The 22,309-nt window shown below is 50.1% G+C and overlaps 1 protein-coding gene across 1 annotated transcript in view; it reads right to left on the reverse strand.

The window, feature by feature from the left end:
- LOC133356013 (carbonic anhydrase 2-like) overlaps positions 1–22,309 on the reverse strand; it is a 45,857-nt gene that overhangs the window by 13,063 nt on the left and 10,485 nt on the right. The window contains exons 2-6 of the mRNA XM_061573505.1: positions 12,950–13,147; positions 12,591–12,709; positions 11,372–11,467; positions 9,707–9,769; positions 8,206–8,361 (exon numbers count right to left, since the gene is read on the reverse strand). Coding sequence (XP_061429489.1) covers positions 8,206–8,361; positions 9,707–9,769; positions 11,372–11,467; positions 12,591–12,709; positions 12,950–13,147 — 632 coding nt within the window. The remainder of the gene's footprint in view (positions 1–8,205; positions 8,362–9,706; positions 9,770–11,371; positions 11,468–12,590; positions 12,710–12,949; positions 13,148–22,309) is intronic.

Raw genomic sequence — 22,309 nt, forward strand, 5'->3', positions numbered from 1 at the left:
CGCTTCAACACACCGGTGGGCTAAAGTAGTGAACTATTTGTCTTTTGTCAACGTGACACTTTTTTGCTGTTTGACCGTGTCGGGTGGTAGAGGGTTACGACACATTTATAAATAACGCGATCTAACCCAAAACGTTTAGTATGAACTATATTGGTCGCGAAAGCCTGCTACGTGTTAAACAGACCACAGCGGTTTACTCAATGTGGTCAATGTGGAGGTATCCTGTGGGGTCCTCTTTCAAGCCGGTAAAAAAAAAAACATCTTCGACGATGCAAGGAATGCCCACACTTTATCCCACGACACGCGTGACCTGCCGATTGACTTACTCGAGTTTATCCATTTATAAATTGATGGGTGGGCAGAGGTGGGGAGGTGGGAATTGAAAAGATTCAGGGGGGATGTGGGAATACAAAAAAATCCCATCGCTCCTTCCGAATTGCAAGTGTGTCACGTTAACCATTTACACCATGGTCGCGAGCCATGTCGATTGGTTATTGGAATGACTTAGCTAGTGAATGATTGAACACTCATTATAACGTAAATACAATAAACCTCCGATAAGTGTACTTCCCCCTGTCAGGGCCTACCAGGCACCCGTTGGTTGTGTTCAGATTAAGCACAATAACAGCACCATCCCATTTGCGCTAAGCGGCTGTAAGAGGGTGTAATGGAGAACGTTAGTGCGTATTTGTCTTTGGTGACCGTGGATTCGGGGCTGGAATTGGGGCCCCCTTTCGCCGAGAGCAACGTGGCACCACAACGAGAGAATCATTAATAGGCTGCATAGCTGCCCTTGAGAAGGGAATGCGATCACAGTCGGCGGTGACCTTGCCCTTTTATACACACAGCAAAGTTGGAGCAAAAATAATTATCATATAAAATATATAATTTCGTGTTGGCACCGGCTCACCTGATTGACTTTCACCCGCACACGATCAGTGGCCCTTGGTGAAGCTGTGTTTTTTTTTTAAATCAGAATCAGTATCAGAATATTTACTTACACTGGAGGAATCCGATAAGCTATAGAGCTCTTTATGGCGGATGTCCAGTAGGGGCGGGTCAGAACGTTACAACAACAAACATTACAAAAATAGGAAAGGTAAACACATCACTTAAAAAACATATTCAAATAAAACTAGACTATGTTTTATCTTATCAGGTAGAGCCCACTGAGCGATCCCCTTGGCTTTCAGTACACTTGGTTCTCCTAAATCATCGATGTCCCAGAGCTTGAATCCAAGCTTGGAGGAACTCTGCCTCAATGCACAAACAATTCCAGTGGGAGCTCCTCAGAGCCCATCTATTGGGTGCTTAGCCTACTCTTCCACACTGGCCAGACGCCTCGGAAGCAGTGGGAGTGCCCACACTGTATCCCACCACACGCAACCTGCCGATCGGCTGTGGTGCCCTCCCGTTTATTTCTTGAATCCTTTGTTTTGGGGTTAATTTTTTTAATGGGCGTCAGTCTAGCTGCGTGCGTGTATGTGTTTGGGGAGCAGTAGTGGAACGTGGCGACCCGGGTTCAATCCCAGCTCGCGCCCTACACCAGTGACGATTATCTGAACCGGTCCTGGGCCTCCCCTGGGTCGACTCAGCCTCAAATGAGTACCTGGTGCGATGTGTAACGCCGAGAGATCGAACCGACGACCAATGTATTGCAATTCCAGTGTGCTGACCATTATAGCACGGCATTATATACGAAATGCAGAAATTGATGTTAATCATGATTGCGAGTGGCAAAATGCATAAACAGCACTCTGTGGCTTTCAGAATTAGAATATTTTATCAGGATCGGAATCTTGATACTGGAGGAATCCGATGAGCTATGAAGCTCTTTTCCACACATGTCCAGTCGAGCTTTCACGAGGTTAATATGGATTTTTTTTGGGCGGCTGGATTGAACAACACACACACACAGATGTTCACTGCCTTCCCCAGACCACCGGCTTGAGCTATCTGAATTGCGCCACCACTGTGTCGCCTGGACCCACCGACCGACCGACCCCAGAGAGTTTGTAAAACGTGGCTTTCCCAAACAGGCAGCGGTAAAACAAATATTTTTGGGGGTTTTTTCCCCCCAGGCTAATTTTCCTGGTTTTCCTCGTCATTTACAGATTTCAACTCTCGGCGGCCCGCAGACGTTTCAGACGGAGAGAGGACGCTGGCTCGATGCGTGGACAGCGCCCGTGTTTTACACGTTATCCCACGGGGCGCTTAGACCCCATCTGTGCCCGAGCGGAGCTCCAGCTCACGGCGCAGTACCCAGCGTCCGCGCGCGATTACATAACTCGCTTTATTTATCGCCGCTGTTTAGATCTGGGTTGATGTGGCGCACGCTAAACCATGGGAAATTACATCAATTTATAGTAAGCGTCGCTCGTACCCCCACGCTCGCACGCACACACACCGCGCCGAGAGGATACTCCGGGCACGGAAACGATCGTGGAGCCAGACCCCTCCCCCCCCCATCCTGCCCTGGGGCTGGTTGGCACCGGCTCTCCACGCGACCTTCCTGTGCCCTCTCACGGATGGACGGACGTATGTGAACTTCTTTCACACCGTACGTAGCCACCCGTACCAATCGGAGGTGCGGGGGGAGGAAGATAAAGAACTAAACACAAAAAGCAGTTGTACACAAATGAGTTTTCAATCGAGATGATTAAAAAGTGCATAATTCCAGTGGCTTCCTAATATCAGAAGAGCGTTCCAGACGGCCGCAGAAGCGCATCTACACGCGCCGAGCAATGCGGTGACCGTCTCAGCGAGATGCGATTCAAAATGTGCTGCTCCCTTCACCAACCCGCACTAACCAGCGTGGTGAAGTATGGTCAAAACTCGTTTATTTAAAACAGATTTTTGTGTTTAGTTTGATGTCCTTCCCCCGTACCTCAGATGAGTACGGTAGGGCTACGTATGGCGCAAAAGAAGTTCAACATTCGATTGATATAAATAACTAAATCGTAATACGTTGAGGCTTGGGAGACTCCTCTGCTATCACAAGGGCACACGCCCTAAATGGCTATTTCAGATGTTAACTACCTCGCCTGCTATACAGGAGGTCGTGGGTTCGATCCCAACCCTGACGCCACTGTATAATTGGAGTTTGCGTGTCTCTCTCCCTGTTGGTTTTTCCCTCCACACTTCGAAACACGCGTTTAGAGTCTTTGGCTGCTACAAATTTCCAAATGATAAGCCACTTTGTTGGGCTATCGTTTGTGGCCAGATCGCTTCTGAAAAATAGCTGTATTGCTCAATGGGCCTTACCTGGTAAAATAAAAAACACGATTTTAGTTTAGTGTAGTAAGGTACACGTTTACAGTGTATGTAGGTTAATCTTAGATTACACTACTACACACGTACGTTAATCGGTGTACGTGGTAATGATGCAGACTTTGTTCCGCCCTGTAATTGTTGAGTAATGCGGTCAAGGAATTGGCGTATATTAGTGGTTGACATGTGCTTAGATATATGAATCACCACGTATATTTCATATATAAGTGTGTGGAGGTGGCTGGGTGTGTTAGAATGCTAATCCTGTGTAAGGACAGTGATCCCGCACATCTGCGAGCCTGGGTTCAAATCCAGTTTCATCCCAGTTACTGATGACTGTACATTGATGAAAAAATAATAGGCTTTACCCGTCCCGGCAAGAAAACGGGTGGTGTTAAGATGTTCAAACATCAAACAGACACCCATCACAAGATATCAAGTCTGCATCAACCACGCGTCCTCGTTGTAAAATATATAAACAGACAAGCTTTGACAACAATGTTACTTATGCATTGTCATTACAACTGATTGGCCTACACCAGCGGCGGTCCGTTTTTTTAAATCCTTTATATTAAGTTCGCTTGCTTGCTTGCTTGCGTGCTTGCGTGCTTGCTTGCGTGCTTACTTTCGACCGTGCAAATCTTTCGGTCGTTTTTTTAACCCACTTCCCGTGATCCAATCGAGCTGATATTTTCCACACAGACTCGTTGTGCGTGACAATTAATTTTCGTGAAAATTTTTTCCAAAATTTTACACTGTTTAGGGAATTTTTTTAATATATTTAATAACCAATTGCTTAATGCTGGCAGACAATCATCTGACCCATAGGTGGCAGCCATCTCAAGCCAGAGGACGAGAGGTTTTTAGCCGCCACGCATATAAAGGATTTATAGTGAAAAACTTTGTTTTTACGGGTTAATTTTTTAACACCTCGGCCTTCAATGCGATTCTCCTGCAATTAAACCGCCTTCGAATAACCTCACCATGACACGAGGGCTATAGTGTATTGTCATTCGACGTAACCACCCCATATTCACAGTGACAGTAACCTTTATCGAGTGTAATGAAGTGATTTAACACGAGGCTCAACACCTATGAGAGTTACAATACACTAATTGCGGAGACGTGAATACATGGTGACTGAAACCATCAAGGATGTACCACTATTACGCAGTATGACAGGATCCTGCATCACAAATAGACATCGCATAGCCCAAATTAATGTCATTACCAAACAAACTCACAACAACCAGTCACATTTACTCATACGATCACCAAGCAAGCAAAAATGCCGTAAAACACAAATAACACAATCAGGATTCAACAGGCTTCCCCACAGAAAAATAAAACCAAAAAAATCTAAAGCACTACATCTAAACGTAACGAAAGAAAGTTTAATTAATCTTAGATGATGCTACGTTACGTGCTAGCTAGTTTTACTTCAGTTAGCTAACTGGCCCACCGATCACGCCACACGAGAAATGCTAGCGTAGGCGGCTAGGCCAGCTAGAAGGCTCCGGCGTGTCAAAGAATACGCCCAACATGGCAAACTCGAAATTTGATTGGTTAAAGAATATGACAATCAACAACAACGTTCGCATTTGCTTCAACAGCAGAGGAGATTCACTCGACATTCTGAAGGCCTCAGGGTACATTTTTCACCCGGGGAGGTGGAGACAGCACAGGTGGAACATCTGATTGGATAAAAGCTCAAATTTAACACATTCCTGCGGAGGGAGCTGGTAGAAACGTTGGGTTGCTCGGTCAATGGCCAGGGTCACCGGCGGCGTGGTCTATTCCGCAAATATGCCCGACTGTGAGGGCGTGCACAAGCCGGCGTGAGTAGGTTAAACGTTGAGTTTTATAAGGGCACCACGGGGTGACCAGCCTCTCCCCACCCAGCCCCACCCCTCCCTCCCTCCCCACCCAGCCCCTCCCCTTCCCACCCAGCCCCTCCCTCCCCACCCAGCCCCTCCCTGCACGACGGACGGACACAATAATCCCCTGAGTGCGGATAAGAGGCGTGCAAACGGAGACTCTCAGAAGCAGTTCAACGGTAGCAACTTCCGGAGGCCAAATCCGATCGCACAGTGGTCCTGCGTATCGGCATTGTTTGGACGATTTTGTGCGAACCGAATTGGGCTATAACCGTGCCCATTATTTAATCGTTTGCGAGGTCTGATGGATGTTTGCGCGTGGACGGTTAGAGCCTGTTCACAAACCTGCTCTGGTCTCTTTATTCCGTAAGTGCCTTTGTCAGTTACATTTCCCTACCTGTTGTAACGTCATTAAATAATTATGCGAGCCCCTTAGGTGGACGAAGGACTATCCGTGCCGTACCAGGCATGCGGGAGGTTTATTGAACCATGGTTCTTTCGGTAAAGTCACGTATAAATAAAATAAAATAAATAATGAAATACGACGTTTCGATTGCAACACAAGCAACCGTCATCAGGTAGAACTAAATTTGAGAGAGAGAGAGAGAAAACACAGACACGGAGACACACAGCCAGACACACAAGCAGACAGAGACAACACAGAGACACGCAACATACTGTCTGCGTTTCAAATGAAGCCCAGTTACGATTGAGCTGTCACTCGTTCTGTGATGTTAGCCATTCCCAAGGAATCGAACTCAGGTTGCCGGGTTCGTAGTGCAGTGTTCGCCAAGCGCTGCGCCACCGCTACCGTGCCTGTTGTACGCACCGTTTGTATGTTGAACTTATTTCGCACCCTAGCTAGCCAACCGTGCGGCGGGGAGGACAACATCTGTATTTGCGTGAGTTTCACGTGTTGCCCATTAGCCTGTTGGTTGACCGCACGGGCCGTGCCCTTTATTGTCCCCGAGTGTGCCCAGCACGGCTTTACGGGGGGCACTAAAACATTATTAGCGACGTGCGGCCGGTAATGACTGCGCACTTGAGGCTTTTTTTCAGCGACTCGTGGTGAAAACCACTCAAGGAGCTGTGGCTGACTTGTTGCTCCATTCAAAACAAAGATAACTCACGGGTCACCTGCACTCGCTCGCCCGAATGTTCACCTCTCACGCCTTCCGATGGCTCGCTTGGAATGGCGACAAACAAAAAAACTTTCACAGCAATTAAGGGCACCGCTTGAGTTTCTAAAGTCAAAGTGATTTCCCGCTCATATGAGCCCTGAGCCAGAGGTCGTGAAAAAGTCACCATCCTATGGTGGCGAGAGGCGAGTCTCTTCGTAAGGGCAACCACTGTTAACTTCCCCACGAAGCGGTAGCAATTTTATCGACCCCATATGGATGATGGGCTGAGTCAACCCCATGCCCCCAACCATAGATTTGAATTGGCAACTTTCCAATTACGAGCCTCTTACTATTGCCGCTGAGAATGAAGTAATTAAACCGCTCAGGTTCTCTAATCCAAGTGTTTATAAAGCGCTGCAATTACGAACTGTGATGCAATTTGATGGAATCTGGCGATGAAATCTGTGGTGGGATTCGCTTTTTCTTTCCCGGCCCTCCCGCGCCCGCTCGACCCACGGATATTAGCCGCGCTCACAAAAAAAATCCGCGGTGCCGTGGAAAGTTTTTTTTAACCCTCTCGCTCTCGTTTCTGTTTGCGTCTGGAACGATGACAACGGTCGAGCTCGCGTACAATTTCTCTTCGACAAAAGGAACGCGTCTCAAAGAAAACCCAACAATGACATCGAGAGACAGAGGGCGGGCAGCAAATCGCCCCGGTGGCGAGATGTTAACTACCTCGCCTGGTGTACAGGAGGTCGTGGGTTCGATCTCTGACCCTGGCGCCTGTATACTTGAAGTTTGCATGTTCCTCTCTCTCCCCCTGGTCGCGTAGATTTTTCTCCGGGTTCTCTGGTTTTTCCCTCCACGTTTAGAGAATCAACGTGCGTTTGGAGTATTTGGCTGCTATAATTTTCTTTTCCACACAATGATAAGCAACTTCGTTGAGCGATCATTCATCGCTAGCTCGGTCGCTTCTGAAAAACAGGTCAGTGGGTCTTAACTGGTCGTATAAAAAGTTTTTTTTTAATAAAAACAAAAAGGTGGAGACGAGCAGCTTTGAGCGCGTTCGCAATTCATGATAATAATTACCTGTTTACCCAGGAAAACCTACACTATGTCCAACGGATTTTTTTCAGGAGGGTGCTGCTACATTGTCATATTGGCTATCACCGGTGGCACTTGTGGTTTGTGTGGTTTTTTTTTGCTTTCGGAGAAGATAAAAAAAATGGAAGAACCCAAAGCAAAACCCATGCAAGAGCGGGGGGAGAAAACATACAAACTCCACACAGAGAGTCGAACCCAGGTACTGTGAGGTATTCAGATTATTTTGGTGCTACAAATGTTCAAATGATGGACCACTTTGTTGAGCTATCATTTATGGCCAAGTCGCTTCTGAAAAGTTAATACCTCAGTGGGCTTTGCCTGGTAGGATGGGGATGGTTGAGTTTTGTTTGTACGTGTTTAATTTTCTTGTACTTTTTACTACTATCATGCGTTTGTATTCTTTGTTGTTGTAACGTTTTGACCCGCCCCTGAAAAATAGATTTATAGTGCATCGGATTCCTCCTGCATTATAAATAAATGTTCCGATTCTGAGCGTTACCATCCTGCCTCCGCAAAGCCGAGCTTGATAACGACAAGCAACATACCCCAAATGTGCCGAGAGAAGGACACTTAGAAAAAAAAAAACGAGTGAATGACGAAACATCAGAAACACCCCAGGTCATTAACCGAAACAAAAAAATATGAACGAAACTGAAAAGCGTCTAAAGAAGCTTGGAGGGGAATTACTTCGCGGCAGAGAAAGATAATCGCATGGGTTGAGAGAGACGCACACGGGGCAGAGACGCATACACGGACGGCGATCGAAGACACGGGGGGACCGCGATTGCAGTTTCACCGCCTGCGCACTCTGGCGAGCGACGCCGCCGTCTCACCTGCTCCTTGCTGGCGGAGATCGGCTCCTTGAGCACGATCCAGGTGACGCTCTCGAAGAGGGGCGGGGTGGTGAGCGAGCCCAGGTAGGTCCAGAAGTCCAGTGACTTGGGCAGGAGAACCGAGGGGTCATAGTCGAGGAAGTCCACCTTGGCTCCCTGAGAGCATGGCGCACGTACAACACACGCAAAAAAAGATAAAAATTAATCCGTAAAAAAAAAATTTTTTCACTATAAATCCTTTATATGCGTGTTCAATGGGCCACAACCCAGCCCACATTGGTCTTTGAAACGGGCGGCTAGAGTCCTCTCGTCCTCTGGCTTGAGATGGCTGCCACCTATGGGTCAGATGATTGCCTGCCACCATTAAGCAATTGGTAATTAAATATAATTTTTTTTCCTAAAAAGTGTAACATTTTGGAACATTTTTTTCACGAAAATAAATTGTCACGCACAACGAGTCTGTGTGCAAAATGTCAGCTCGATTGGATCACGGGAAGTGGGTTAAAAAACGACCGAAAGATTTGCACGGTCGTAAGCGCGCAAGCAAGCAAGCAAGTGAACTTAATATAAAGGATTTAAAAAAGATCCCCCATATAGCCTTAACAGACTGTAGGGGCAAACGCTGTTAGCGAGCACCTATGAAGGCCGGAACGGTACACGAGGGGGTGGGTGGCCAGCACCACGCCCGACCGCCTTTGTCTCCCTATTGGCGATGTTTACACACCGCATCAGGTACTCATTTGAGGCTGAGTCGACCTAGGGGAGGCCCAGGACCGGTCCAGATAATCGTCACTGGTGTCGGTGGCTGTGAGCGGGAATCGAACTCGGGTCGTCATGTTAGAAGTGCAGCTTAGCGCGAACCGCTAAACTACAACTCCCCACAACATAACACACACCTAACACAACGCACGCACACACACATAACACACACATATAACATACATGCAACACACGCACATACAACACGTCACTTCAGCCAATGTCATTTGCCCCGCAGGAGTTTGTGAGTTTACGTTCAAGTGGTTTCGATGGCCTTGCAGTCAGGATTGCTTAAATGGTTGTGCGAGTGTGTGCGCTGTGTGTCCGTCTGCGGGGAGCAGTAGCAAAGTCGATCGAGGTTAAGTGTGCTCATTGGAGTTGGAGGCAGAGGTCGCAATCGGGTACCCGATACCCGTATCTTACCCGATACCCGGCTACCTGTACCCGGCCAGGTAAGGGTACCCGTTTACGACCCTGGTGCGGCCGGGTATGGGTACGGGTAAGGAATCAAAACCCGTTTGCGACCTCTGGATGGAGGCCCTTCCACCAGCAGTTACGTGAGCAAGCAATTGCAGGGCTGTGCCTCTATCTTTGCTCGAGGCGGCCGAACCCCAGTGGTGACAGGGGAGAGCTAGGAGAGTGCATGGATAGGGGAGTGGAGACCATGTGTGTTGGCGGTGTTGCAGCGAGGCCGCTTGAACCGTCGCACCGACGATGGATCCCGAGATTCGTGGTCACTCGCCTTGCTCCTGATGATGTTCAGAGTGTCCGTGACCTTCTTCAGACCAGGGTTCTCCGCCCCCGCCTAGTCCACCAATCACAGAAGAAGGCGAGCGAGAACGCAAATGCTCGAGTTAGCAATGCACTTGGGAACGACGCGCAAGCATCTTCTTGGTTCTTTCGGTAAAGTCACGTAGAAGGGAATTAATAAAATAATAAAAATAAAACATAAATAACAACATGGACTTGCTTCGGCTACAACGCAAGCAGCCGTCTTCACCGGCTGCTTGCGTTGTAGCCGAAACGTCGTGGGAATTATTTTATTTTATTATGTTTTATTTTTATTATTTTATTACTTCCCTTCTACGTGACTTTACCGAAAGAACCAAGAAGATGAATCCCTGCAGTCACGAAAGCTTTAAATCGAAATTTGACGCGCAAGCACGTATCTTTCCCAAATTGTATTACGAGTTATGAAAGAAGGTTTCATCTTCAACAGCAGCCACAGTGGGTACCGCAGACGACTTTGCTGGCGGGATGAGTGTCAAAGGTCAAACGATTTGTATTTTTTTTAAATAATGGGCATGGGCTTTAATATATATATATTTTTTTACAAATGAGCAGGAATTTCGGCGGACGTGAGAAAATATTTGAACGACATCAGGGGGTGGAGAGTGGAGGAATGAAGGACAACAACATGGACTTGCGGCGTGGTGGACACGGGCTGCTGGTACATCACCTGGCCCGGCTCGTTGTGGATTTCAAAGCTGTGCGTTCTCTTCTTGCGCACGATGGCAGCGGAAATATGTTCAGGAGCTAAATGGCAATGCCGATGATGTCGAGGAAGGTGCATGCATGATGAGGAAATGGGGGATGTTGACGTTGATGACCAGTGCCAGATTATCCTAGTTGCAAAAGTAGCTACATGTGTAGTAGCTGCTACATATGTAGCTACTACTAGCTACTACTACATATGTAGTAGCTACGGGCCCCGCACTTTCAAGGGCCCCGCGCTAAATGCTTTCAAGCTATCAATTCCGGTTCAGTGATTCCGTACTTGCTCTATTACTATAGTACTATACTGCCTTCAACGTTTATGAACGACTGGATGTTTAAGGTTAGCGATTTGTCGTATTATCCAACTGTATAGCAAATGAAAAAATCCAATTACTTCGCCACTAGGGAGACAAAGGCGGCCGGGCGTGGTGTTGGCCACCCACCCTCTCGTGTGCCGTGCCGGCCTTTATAGGTGCTCGCTAACAGCACTTGCCCCTACAGTCTGGTCAGGCTATACGGGGGATCTTTGCCTTTGTGAGTGTGTTATGTGTTATATGTGTTATATGTGTGTGTGTGTGTTATGTGTTTTACGCGGGGAGCGGTAGTGTAGTGGTTAGCGCGCTGCGCTATGAACCGGGCGACCCGGGTTCGATTCCCGCTCACGGCCAACACCGGTGACGATTATCTGAACCGGTCCTGGGCCTCCCCTAGGTCGACTCAGCCTCAAATGAGTACCTGGTACAATGTGTAAACATCGCCACTAGGGAGACAAAGGCGGTCGGGCGTGGTGCTGGCCATACGGGGTGGGGGGGGTCTCTATACGGGGGGTCTTTGTCTTTGATAGTGATAGTGGTGGTGATGTTGGTGCTGCGGCCGTCTGGAGAGAAGTTCTCCACACAAGGGAACTCACCTCGAGGAAGACGCCCAGAACGGCGAGGCCGTCGCTCTTGTTGGCCGCCTCGGCGAAGCTTTTGTACTTGGCCGAGTTCCAGTGCACGAGGTGCAGCTTTGCAGCGGGCACAACAGCAGGGGCGGCATACAATAATGTCATTTATTATTGCGATAATTATTATAGTATTATTAAAAAAATATATATTATCGTTTTTATATTATAATTTTTATATTATTTGATATTAGAATTTGTCATCTAATTTTTATATTATGTTTATACAGTATTATCATTTTTATATTATCATTTTATTAGATTTTTATATGATCATTTTCATATATTTTTAAATTATATTATTTTTCAATATTATTATCATTTTAATATTATTAATAATATATTATACAATTTAGATATTATCATTTTTTATTTTCATATTCGAATTTTTATATAAGTAGAATTTTAAAATAATTTTTTAGATTGTTTCAATTTTTATATTGTTTTTATGTTTTTGGCATGCGAAGGATGATCGAATGTGAACAAAGCGTCACTCGAGATTCTCGTTGTCTCCAGAGCAGTGGTTCTCAACCTTGTTTGGCTACGACCTTACCTCCTCCCCCCCCCCCCTTGTTGAATTTTATTTCAACCAAACACCCCCCCCCCCCACGCCCTCCTTGCCTGACCCAACATCATTCCCGTAAATAAATGTGTGAATAATGAACGTCAATATTATTTTTGCCAATTGTCAATTTTGCGAGGCATATCCCTAACTAGCTCAGTAAACTGCAAGCGAATGAAAAAAATGCGCGTCACGTAATTTGTTCACGCTGCCTGGTGACTCTTTGTTTACGATCGATGACTTTAGAAATGCCTTTTATAACATTCTAAGTTATCGCGTGGAGTTCAATTTCACCGTAGTTATTTTACATTGGCAGATTCACACGACGCGATTATTCACCGACGACTCGCGCGCGTATGAGATAATTCCACACATTTATAAATCACCCCACGTACTTCCCCCCCCCGCCGCCCCCCTGGGACATTGCCACGCGTACCCCCACGGGGGGTCCGCCTACCCCCTGTTGACAACCACAGGTACCCGAGGGGGTGACTAACACCCCCCCCCCCCACGACACAATTAAGCGCCCGTGTTTATCGAAGTTCTTTTGAGCAAAACACAACGGAGGGCGAGAAGTCCAGCAGCGGCAGGGGGACGCACGCGCGCGCGCCCGTGACCCCTGACCTCCGCGGAGTACGTCTTGCCGGCCACGGTATGCTCAGAGCCGCTGCCGTCCACAGCCCCCCAGTGGAAGTGGAACTGCTTCAGCTTGTACGGGTTGGGCAGGGGCCCCCCACTCAGCACTGCAAAGACAAAGACAAAGATCCCCCCACGTGCCGTTAGCGAGTTGGCGCCTGCGAAGGCCGGCACGGCAAGCAACACCACGCCCGGCCGCCTTTGTCTCCCCCGGCAGTGGCGACGTTTACCCACCGCAGCCAGGCACTCATTTTGAGGCTGAGTCGACCTAGGTGAGGCCCGGGACTGGTTCGAATAAATCGCCGTTGACCCCCCCCCCACCCCCGCCCGATCGCTCGGCCACGTACCGCACTTCTCGCCGGAGTCGTCGTACTCCACGGAGAATGAGTGGCCGTTGTTGCCCATGCTGAGGGCGGACGCGGGGTCGTAGATCACCGCCAGGGGCTTGAGGGTGGCGTCGTACGTCGCCTTGCCCGGCTGGATGTCGATGGGCGACTGCCGCTCCCCCTTGGCGATCTGGAAGTCCTTGTGCCACTCGGCGGGGCCTGCGCGCGGGGCGAAACATCGCGGAGGGTTGGCGGATCGCGCGTTCGCGCGAGCGTCTCGCGAAAGACTCCCCTCCCGCTGGGGGATGTCGAGGAGGCGCCGCCGTACGTTGGGAAGAAGGCGGCGGGCATGTTTGGCTACGGACGGTGCGAAAGAAGTTCGTCGTGCGTGTGTGCGACTGGACGGGGATCGAAAGAGCGTCGCCCTCCCGCACAGCGAGGGGTCTTTTCCGCGCGCGGCCGGGTTCCACCCACTTGCAATTGGCCGATAACGCGTTTGTATATGTAGAGGACGGAAGAGCATGGGCAATCGTTGGAGCTACCTCTATGGAGTAAACAATTTATTTTATTGTACCAGGTAAGGCCCCGTTGAGCTACATAGCTCTTTTTCAGAAGCTACCTGGCCATCACAAATGACAGCTCAACAAAGTGGCTTGTCACGTGGTCATTGATAGCAGCAGCCAAATGCTCTGAACGCGTGACGCTGATTCTAAATGTGGAGGAGAAAACACCGGAGGACCCGGAGAAAAATCCACGCGACCACGGGGAGAGAGAGAGACACGCAAACTCCAAATATACAGCAGCAGGCGTCAGGGTCGGAATCGAATCCACGACCTCCTGTAGACCAGGCGAGGTAGTTAACATCTCACCACCTGGTTACCGTCGCGTGTGTCTATGGCTCCTCCCCATGCCTCTGAGTCACTTTCTTCGTTCCATAAAACACATTCCTGCGGAGGGAGCTGGTAGGAACGTTGGGTTGCTCGGTCAATGACCAGGGTCAACGGTGGCGTGAGGGCGGGCACAAGCCGGCGTGAGTAGGTTAAACGTTGAGTTTTATAAGGGCACCAGGGGGTGACCAGCCCCTCCCCACCCAGCCCCACCCTCCCCACCCTGCACGACGGAGGGACGGACACAATAATCCCCTGTGGGCTGGTGTAACCAGGAGGTTCCTACCAGTAATAAATGTAACAGAGAGACCAACACGGCTCTTGACCAACACGGTATGGAGGTGGACCCTTCATCCAGCAGTGGATTGATGAAGGGCTGTAAATGTTGCGAAGTTCATCGTGAAGTGTGGCGGCAGATTCAGCGGCTCGGAAGGTTACGAGATCAAACCCTGGTTGAAGGAGGCGGGGGGGGGTTGCGGGTTGACTCAGCCCATCATCTCCCTTGTCGGTAAAATTGATACCACTTTGTGGGGAAGTCAACATGGATAGACTTGTCTCTGCCATAGTAATGTGGGATGTCGACCGCTGGCCCATGGCGCTGTAGACAAGCGACGAACCCCCCCCCCCCCCTGCCTCGATGCTCATTTGAGAAGCAAACCTCTTTTTTTGTTTGGCTAACTCCAGCGAAATGGGAGGGTGAAAAAAATTGGGTCACTCCGCTACCCCTCCCGGCGTCACATGGGCATTGGTGCCATCTCTCTCTCCCCGCAGCAGTAGCAGCAGCAGGCGGTGCGCCCTCATTACGGTCCGTGACATTGCCTACCAACACGTGGGCATCAACTGAAATCACTAAAAGCCCCCCCCCCCCCCATCTGCCACCGCAGTACCAAGCACACTCACTATTGAGGTCAAATTTGAATGATGCCGTCGAGCAAAGGCGGCGTGTCGCCGCATCGCTCGCGCTTTTCAGGTTCACGGTCCATTCGCCTTACCCACGCCCAGATTCCGTACGTCCCTGCACCTCTTCCTCCTGCTTCTCCTCCTCCTCCGCTGCTGCTGCCGATGCTGCCTCTGCTGCCTCTGACTGCGATTCTCTACATCTCCAAGACGCGAGTGAATGTGTCCTCTCAACCTTCACCGCACTGCGCATTTACTTTCAACTCGCAGCCTTCCCCACTCATCATCCAACTCCCCTCCGGAAAAAAATAAAATCACCCGGCCATGCAAATCCCGTCTCTCTCCCTCTCTCCCTCGCTAGCTCGCATCGTGCGCATCGAACCTCACGCCACCGATGAGATGGTTGGGGCGGCATGGCAGATACAGGACGTCATAATTTTCTCCGTGAAAATTATGACAGCACGGTTCGTTACGAGCACTCGGAGGTTGTGCAGTGGCAATGATTCGGACTGCGAGGCATAAGGCGGTAGGCTCCGAGTGAATGAATCGCGATTGGAGAACCTTCCAAAGCCATCGTCGTTTGTACTTCCACAGCAACCTCCGATGAGTACGGTGTAAAAGAAGTTCAACACACACATACAGGCATAGCACGGTTGGCTACGTACGGTGCGAAAGAAGTTCAACACACATGCATGCGTTCATACACGCTGCAAGTACTGTGCTGGACAGCAACGCACAACGAACACGTTTCTAAAACTGTGAAATGCGTTTAGAACGTGATGGCGAAACTGATATCACGATGATCGTCCAGATCGCGATACGTGATATCGGCTCGAGAAAAAGATGACATCGCGGTGAGCCGCGTCTCTCCAAAGGGGCTCGCGGCTGCGTGATGTTGGCTACCTCGCCTGGTGTGCAGGAGGTCGTGGGTTCGATCCCGACCCTGACGCCTGCTGCTGTATATTTGGAGTTTGCGAGTTTCGTGCTAAGTCACGAGTCATTTCCTGCTCAAATGAGTATTTTTTTAGCAAGACTTCGCACTGCTCTGCGAGATTTCTGATGGGATTCTTCATCTTGCGGGCGCCACGGTGGCTGGGAGATGTTAACTACCTCGCCTGGTATGCAGGAGGTCGTGGCTTCGATCCCAACCGTGACGCCTTTATATGTGGAGTTTGGATGTCCTCCCCGTACTGGGGTGGATTTTTCTCCGGGTCTTCCGGTTTTCCCCTCCACATTTAGAAACAACATCACGCGTTTACAGTATTCCGTTGCTAGACATTTCCCTGTGATAAGCCACTTCGTTGAGCAATCATTTGTGATTGCCAGGTCGCTGCTGGAAACGAGATTAATTATTAAGTTCAGTGTGGTCTTACCCGGTGAAATAAAAATGCTAGTTTCGTAAGAGTTTAGTTTATGGTTTGAATTGAGTGTCACAAAGTGGAACTAGTTTTATCAGCCCCGGAGGGATGCTGAGCTGAGTCGGCCCCCCAACCTGGATTAGAATTCACAACCTCCCCGATGTAGATTGAGGTCCGTGCCACCGCGCCTCCCGACTGAATCAAATCAAATTAAAACAACACTCAGACATGAACGATGTTGCCGCAGTGGTGGAATGGACAGCGCGTCGGAGTCGCTTCACCGGTTCGATCGCTCGGCGCGGCAGTTGCAAGAACGGTGCAATTTACTAAAACACCCCCCCTCCCCGCTCTGTCAACCCAGCAATGTAAATTAATTGGGAGGTTGGGTTTGGTGGGGTAAAGTGTGGATACGCCCAGCGCTTCAAAACTGTCTTTTTGTTGCGTGTGGAAGAGTAGGCCAAACACCCCACGCAGGGGACCCTCTCTCGACCTCGGCGCGAGTGAGCAAAGATTGCCATGGGGGGGGGGGGCACGCGGGGGGGGGGGGGCGCGCTGACACCTTGATCCGCGTCTCGGAATGCTACGGTATGCGCGGCCGCTGTCGCTCCGAAGCGCTTTTCTCAGCTCCGCTCCATCATCCCCCCCACCGCAGTCTTGCCTCGTTACGTATTGCGGTGGGTGGGGAGGATGGGGGGGGGGGGCACGCGGGGGGGGGGGGCTCGGGAATTGCGAACCCCCCCCCGCTCCCCGTGGGTTGACTGCGGCTGCGTTGCGTAACGCGGGGATTTGCATGCGGCGGGCGCTGTGCGGGTTGGGTCGGTGTTTCTCTTTTTCTCCGAACGCGTTGTGAGCAGCCGATCGCTCAGTTGCGGACGCCGAGATCCGGAATCGAGTGTCGGTAAAAACTAAAAACTAAAAATGGATTTTGGAGGCGCTTCCATAATCATCGATGCGGGGAAGGGACCCCATGGGTAGATCGATCAGCTACGGTTTTCGGTTCGATTCGGCGAGGCAGATGTGTTCGCGTCCATGGATTGAGCACGCAAGCGATGTGAAACATGGTTTTGGTAATGCCCGCCGCAGCCGCTGCGTCGGCGGTGTTGCATCAAAGCACAATTAAAGCAAAGACAAAGATCTTCCTCCTCTCCCGTATAGCCACGACAGACTGCTGGGGCAAGTGCTGTTAGCGCCTACGAAGGCCAGTGTTGTGGGTTTACTCTCCAACACGCCGGTGTTGCTGTACGAGTAACGACTTGGCATCTTCTGTAAACGCGACAAACCTTAACAAATCGGCTGTGTAGGGTGGTGGCGGGGTTAACGACATATTTATATTTACGCGATCTAACCCACACACAAAAAAAACTCCACCATGGATTATATTGGTCGCGAAAGCCGACTGCGACTACTCCGTATTCAACTGATTCCCAAACAACATGAGCCTCCTGGGGGACAATTTAGTTTTTATTTTATTTAAGTGAGATACTCTACGCGAATTGTGCAGATGAATCAAGGTTATCGCGAACAAAAAAAAAGATTGAAATTCAGCACTAATCCGGTAGTAATGAACACACACAGAGAGAGAGAGAGATGCTTTGGCATTCATCACCCACATTTCCAACAGGATTTATTCGAGGTGCGTGCAAGCCCTATCGCACTCCTGCTGCAGTGTTGTAACGAACCTATTATCACATTTTGGTACTGGCAAAGGAGGTCCCATGATGCGCTGCCACTTAAGAGTACAAGGTCCACTTACTCGCAACAATCGTCTTCTGCTATTGATCGTCATATTCCTATAATCCTATGAAAAGAATGGTGTTTGTTGTTGTTGTTGTTGTAATCTCCATATATACATATAATTGGCAAAGTTGTGAACATGTGTGTCTGTTCAACATGTTTAGCGTACTTCCCGACATGCAACAAACTGGAAATTTGCCATGTGGGTACTTTCCAGACTGTACACCATGCAAACATTATAAAAATACACTTTTTTTAGGGGAGGGGGGGGAGCTCAATAATGCATATATTTTTGCACAGCAATTGAGCTGTGACGTCAAATCTGTCACGTGACCCGCGCATGTGGAAGCGTAGCGAATTGTAGTGTAGTGGGTAGCACGCCGCGCTACGAACCCGGCGACCCGAGTTCGATTCCCGCTCACGGCCACCACCGCTGACGATTATTTGAACCGGTCCTGGGCCCTCCCCTAGGTCGACTCAGCCTCAAAACGAGTAACTGGTGTGGTGTGTGAACATCGCCACTGGGGAGACAAAGGCGGCCGGGCGTGGTGGATCCAAGTCCCGGGCGAAGCCGGGTAGTACAGCTAGTATCTATATATATATGTAGGAACGTAGAGTGAACAACGGAGTACAACGGAGGATGAGGTGCGTCTGGTTGATGCGCTCAACGTCATTGCTGGCGAACAGTTTTCCAGACTCCACAGTCCAGACCGATCGGGCTAAAATTAAGCACCGATAATGCGTTTTGGTTTTCTGTGGATGGGGGAGGAAGGGCTGCAGCCCTCAAAGCTCGCCACGTAACTATTAACTATTTTTAAAAAAAATTGATCAGTTAAGGATTCACTGAGCTGTGTTGTTCGTTTTCAGAAGCGACCTGGCCACAAGTGATAGCCCAACGAAGTGGTTTATCACCATCGTGCGGAAATGTATATCAGCCAAATACTCTCAGAGTGTGATGTTGATTCTAAAATGTGGAGGGGGGAAAAACCGAAGTGCCCGGAGACAAATCCACGCGACCACGGGAAGAGAAAAACACGCAAACTTCGAAATATACAGCAGCAAACGTCAGGGTCAGGATCGAACCCACGACCTCCTGTATACCAGGCGAGGTAGTTAACATCTCCTAGCCACAGTGATGATGATGAGAGAGATAGAGACGCCGCAAACTCCATATATACAGCAGCAGGCGTCGTCACGGTCAGGATCGAACCCACGACCTTCTGTGTACCAGGCGAGGTAGTTGACATCTCCTAGCCACCGTGATGATGATGAGAGAGAAAGAGACACCGCAAACTCCCAATATACAGCACCAGGCGCCAAGGTCGGGATCGAACCTACGACCTCCTGCATACCAGGTGAGGCAGTTAACATCTCCTTGCCGCCGTGATGATGATGAGACGGAGACACGCAAACTCCAAATATACAGCAGCAGGCGCCAGGGTCGGGATCGAACCCACGACCTCCTGTATACCAAGCGAGGTAGTTAACATCTAGCCACCGTGATGATGATGAGAGAGAGAGATATGCAAACTCCAAATATACAGCAGCAGGCGTCAGGGTCGGGATCGAAACCCACGACCTCCTGTATACCAGGCGAGGTAGTTAACATCTCCGGTCGCGGCCCCCACCACTCCCTTTGACCCATCACCAGCAGGGCACGTGTCAATGACGGCAGCCACGCTAGCGCATTTCTTTAAAATTTATTTCAGCCTTGCACGCGGCTAGCGATGAAAGTCACATAACTGCAGCGGCTCGGGGTTTATTTCACAGCGGCCCATTTCTGCTCAAGCCGGTGTTCGAGAAACCACAATAATTGCCACCACCACCCACTCACACCCACCCCCAGAAAACTACTTCATCATAATTTGACGGCTGCATAGGCGCTGGGTTAAACTTGTAGCTCACGCTCGCAAGGTCAATGCCACGGGGGGGGCTGGTGCCTCCAATCCAATTACCGCTCCTGGCAAACTTCCCCGCTGATACCCCCCCCCACCACCACCACTTCCCCCACGAATGCATCCGCCGGTCAGTGCAGGTTTTTTCTGCGGACAGGTTAAGACGTCACCCGCCACTGATGTTAGCCGCTGAGCGAGGCACCAAATCCACCGCTCCGTGGATTCGAGCGTGGGGAGCACGTGGGGCTGCGGTGCATTGGGGTTCTGGGTTTCAAATCCAAACTTTTGTAAACTTGACATCTGTGTTCACAGCGCAGCGCGGTATTAACCCCGTGCAGTCAGCGCAGACATTCTAAGGGTTCGGCATCACTGGCCGAGACTCACTGGGGCATCCTCGCCAGGATGCCCCAGTGAATTGGCCTAACGTTGGCGATTGTGCCCCTCTGCAATTGTGCCTATGCAAAAGTAAATTCATGTTACCGTATTAATATTTAAAATCAATCCCCCCCCCCACCCAGCTCCTCCCCTCTCCACCCAGCCCCACCCCTCCCATTTTTGGATGCACGACGGACGGACAGACACAATAATCCCCTGTCGGCTGGTGTAACCAGGAGGTTCCTACCAGTATAAACAAATGCATTACATAACCTCGTTAATATTTACAAAGCGTCTTCGCTCGAGGCATTTGTCACACCGCTCGCAAAAACGGAATGGTGCCGTTGGGGGGGGGGCGTGTTACGGATCGATCAGCGTGTGTCTGTTGAACTTCCTTCGCACCGTACGTAGCCGACCGCACTCATCGGAGGTGCTGGAGGGACAGCGATCGAGGGGGTACATAAGGATCGCGAAAGAGTAGGGGCGAGGGGATGGGAAGGAGTTGGAGGGAGGAGGGGCGAGGGATTGGACAATTGGGGAGCGGTGAGGCTTTACGAGTGGAATGTCAATCAAGTGTTGAAGTGCAATCGTCCTGTACATAAATCCCTGCAGATTTGTCCGTGCGATACAACTCTAAACTATTTATTGTTTAATTTTATTGCGTAAGGCCCCCACTGAGCTATGCAGCTCTTTAATAGAAGCGACCTGGCCTCAAATGACCGATCAGGGAAGTCGCGTGGAAATGTATAGCAACCGCATTATTCTAAACGGCGTGATGTTGATTCTAAATGTGGAGAAAAAAATACGGAGGACCCGGAGAAAAATCTACGGCACCACGGGGAGAACGAATACGCAAACTCCAAATATACAGCAGGTGTCGGGGTCGGGATCGAAGCTACAACCTCCTGTATACCAGGCGAGGTAGTTAAGATCTCACCACGGAGAGAGACGCAAACTCCAAATATACAGCAGGTGTCGGGGTCGAGATCGAAGCTACAACCTCCTGTATACCAGGCGAGGTAGTTAACATCTCACCACGGAGAGAGACGCAAACTCCAAATATACAGCAGGTGTCGGGGTCGAGATTGAAGCCACGACCTCCTGTATACCAGGCGAGGTAGTTAACATCTCACCACGGAGAGAGACGCAAACTCCAAATATACAGCAGGTGTCGGGGTTGGGATCGAAGCCACGACCTCCTGTATACCAGGCGAGGTCGTTAACATCTCCTAGCCACCGTGGTGCCCGCAAGATGAAGAATCCCATCAGAAATCTCGCAGAACAGTGCGAAGTCTTGCAAAAAAAAATCTCATTTGAGCAGGAAATAACTTTTTACTTGGCACGAAGCTTTCAGCGATTGCGACATGTGGTGAAGATGTTAAGCTAATTTACGTTGTGTGTCCTCTTAAGACGGGTGCCAGCGATGTCAAGATCGACCTCCGTGGAGGAGGCTCGCGAAGGACGCCGCTGGGCAGTTGGAGGCAGCGGCAACAACGGAGGGCGGAGGAGGAGCGACGCTCACAACAACGAGCGGAGCGCCGGGCGGATAAAACGCGGCAAGTTGGCACAGTGTAGGGAGCACAGGTGGAGCATCTGCCAGTCATGCCACTCAGCCAGTCAGCCAGTCAGTCAGTCATGCCAGTCAGTCATGCCAGTCAGTCATGCCAGTCAGTCAGTCATGCCAGTCAGCCAGTCAGTCAGCCAGTCAGTCAGTCTATCATGCCAGTCAGTCAGTCTATCATGCCAGTCAGTCAGTCATGCCAGTCAGTCAGCCAGTCAGTCTATCATGCCAGTCAGTTAGTGAGTCTATCATGCCAGTCAGTCAGTCTATCATGCCAGTCAGTCAGCCAGTCAGTCAGTCAGTCAGTCAGTCTATCATGCCAGTCAGTCAGTCAGTCTATCATGCCAGTCAGTCAGCCAGCCAGCCAGTCAGTTAGTCAGTCTATCATGCCAGTCAGTCAGTCAGTCTATCATGCCAGTCAGTCAGTCAGCCAGTCAGTCAGCCAGTCAGCCAGTCAGTCAGTCAGTCATGCCAGTCAGTCATGCCAGTCAGCCAGTCAGTCAGTCAGTCATGCCAGTCAGTCAGTCAGTCAACCCATGGCACCTGCAGGGTCTGTCCCGTGACCGCCCTGCTAGCAGCGAGTCGCCTTCGACACTTTCACGTGGCCTCGAGGTGCAGCTTGCAGCCCCCATTCGTCGGTGGCCAGGTTCAGACCGCCGGCCCGCCTCGAGTGA

Source organism: Lethenteron reissneri, chromosome 52, assembly GCF_015708825.2.
Source record: "Lethenteron reissneri isolate LAM-NWPU_2019-01 chromosome 52, ASM1570882v1, whole genome shotgun sequence".
NCBI classification, from domain to species: Eukaryota; Metazoa; Chordata; class Hyperoartia; order Petromyzontiformes; family Petromyzontidae; genus Lethenteron; species Lethenteron reissneri.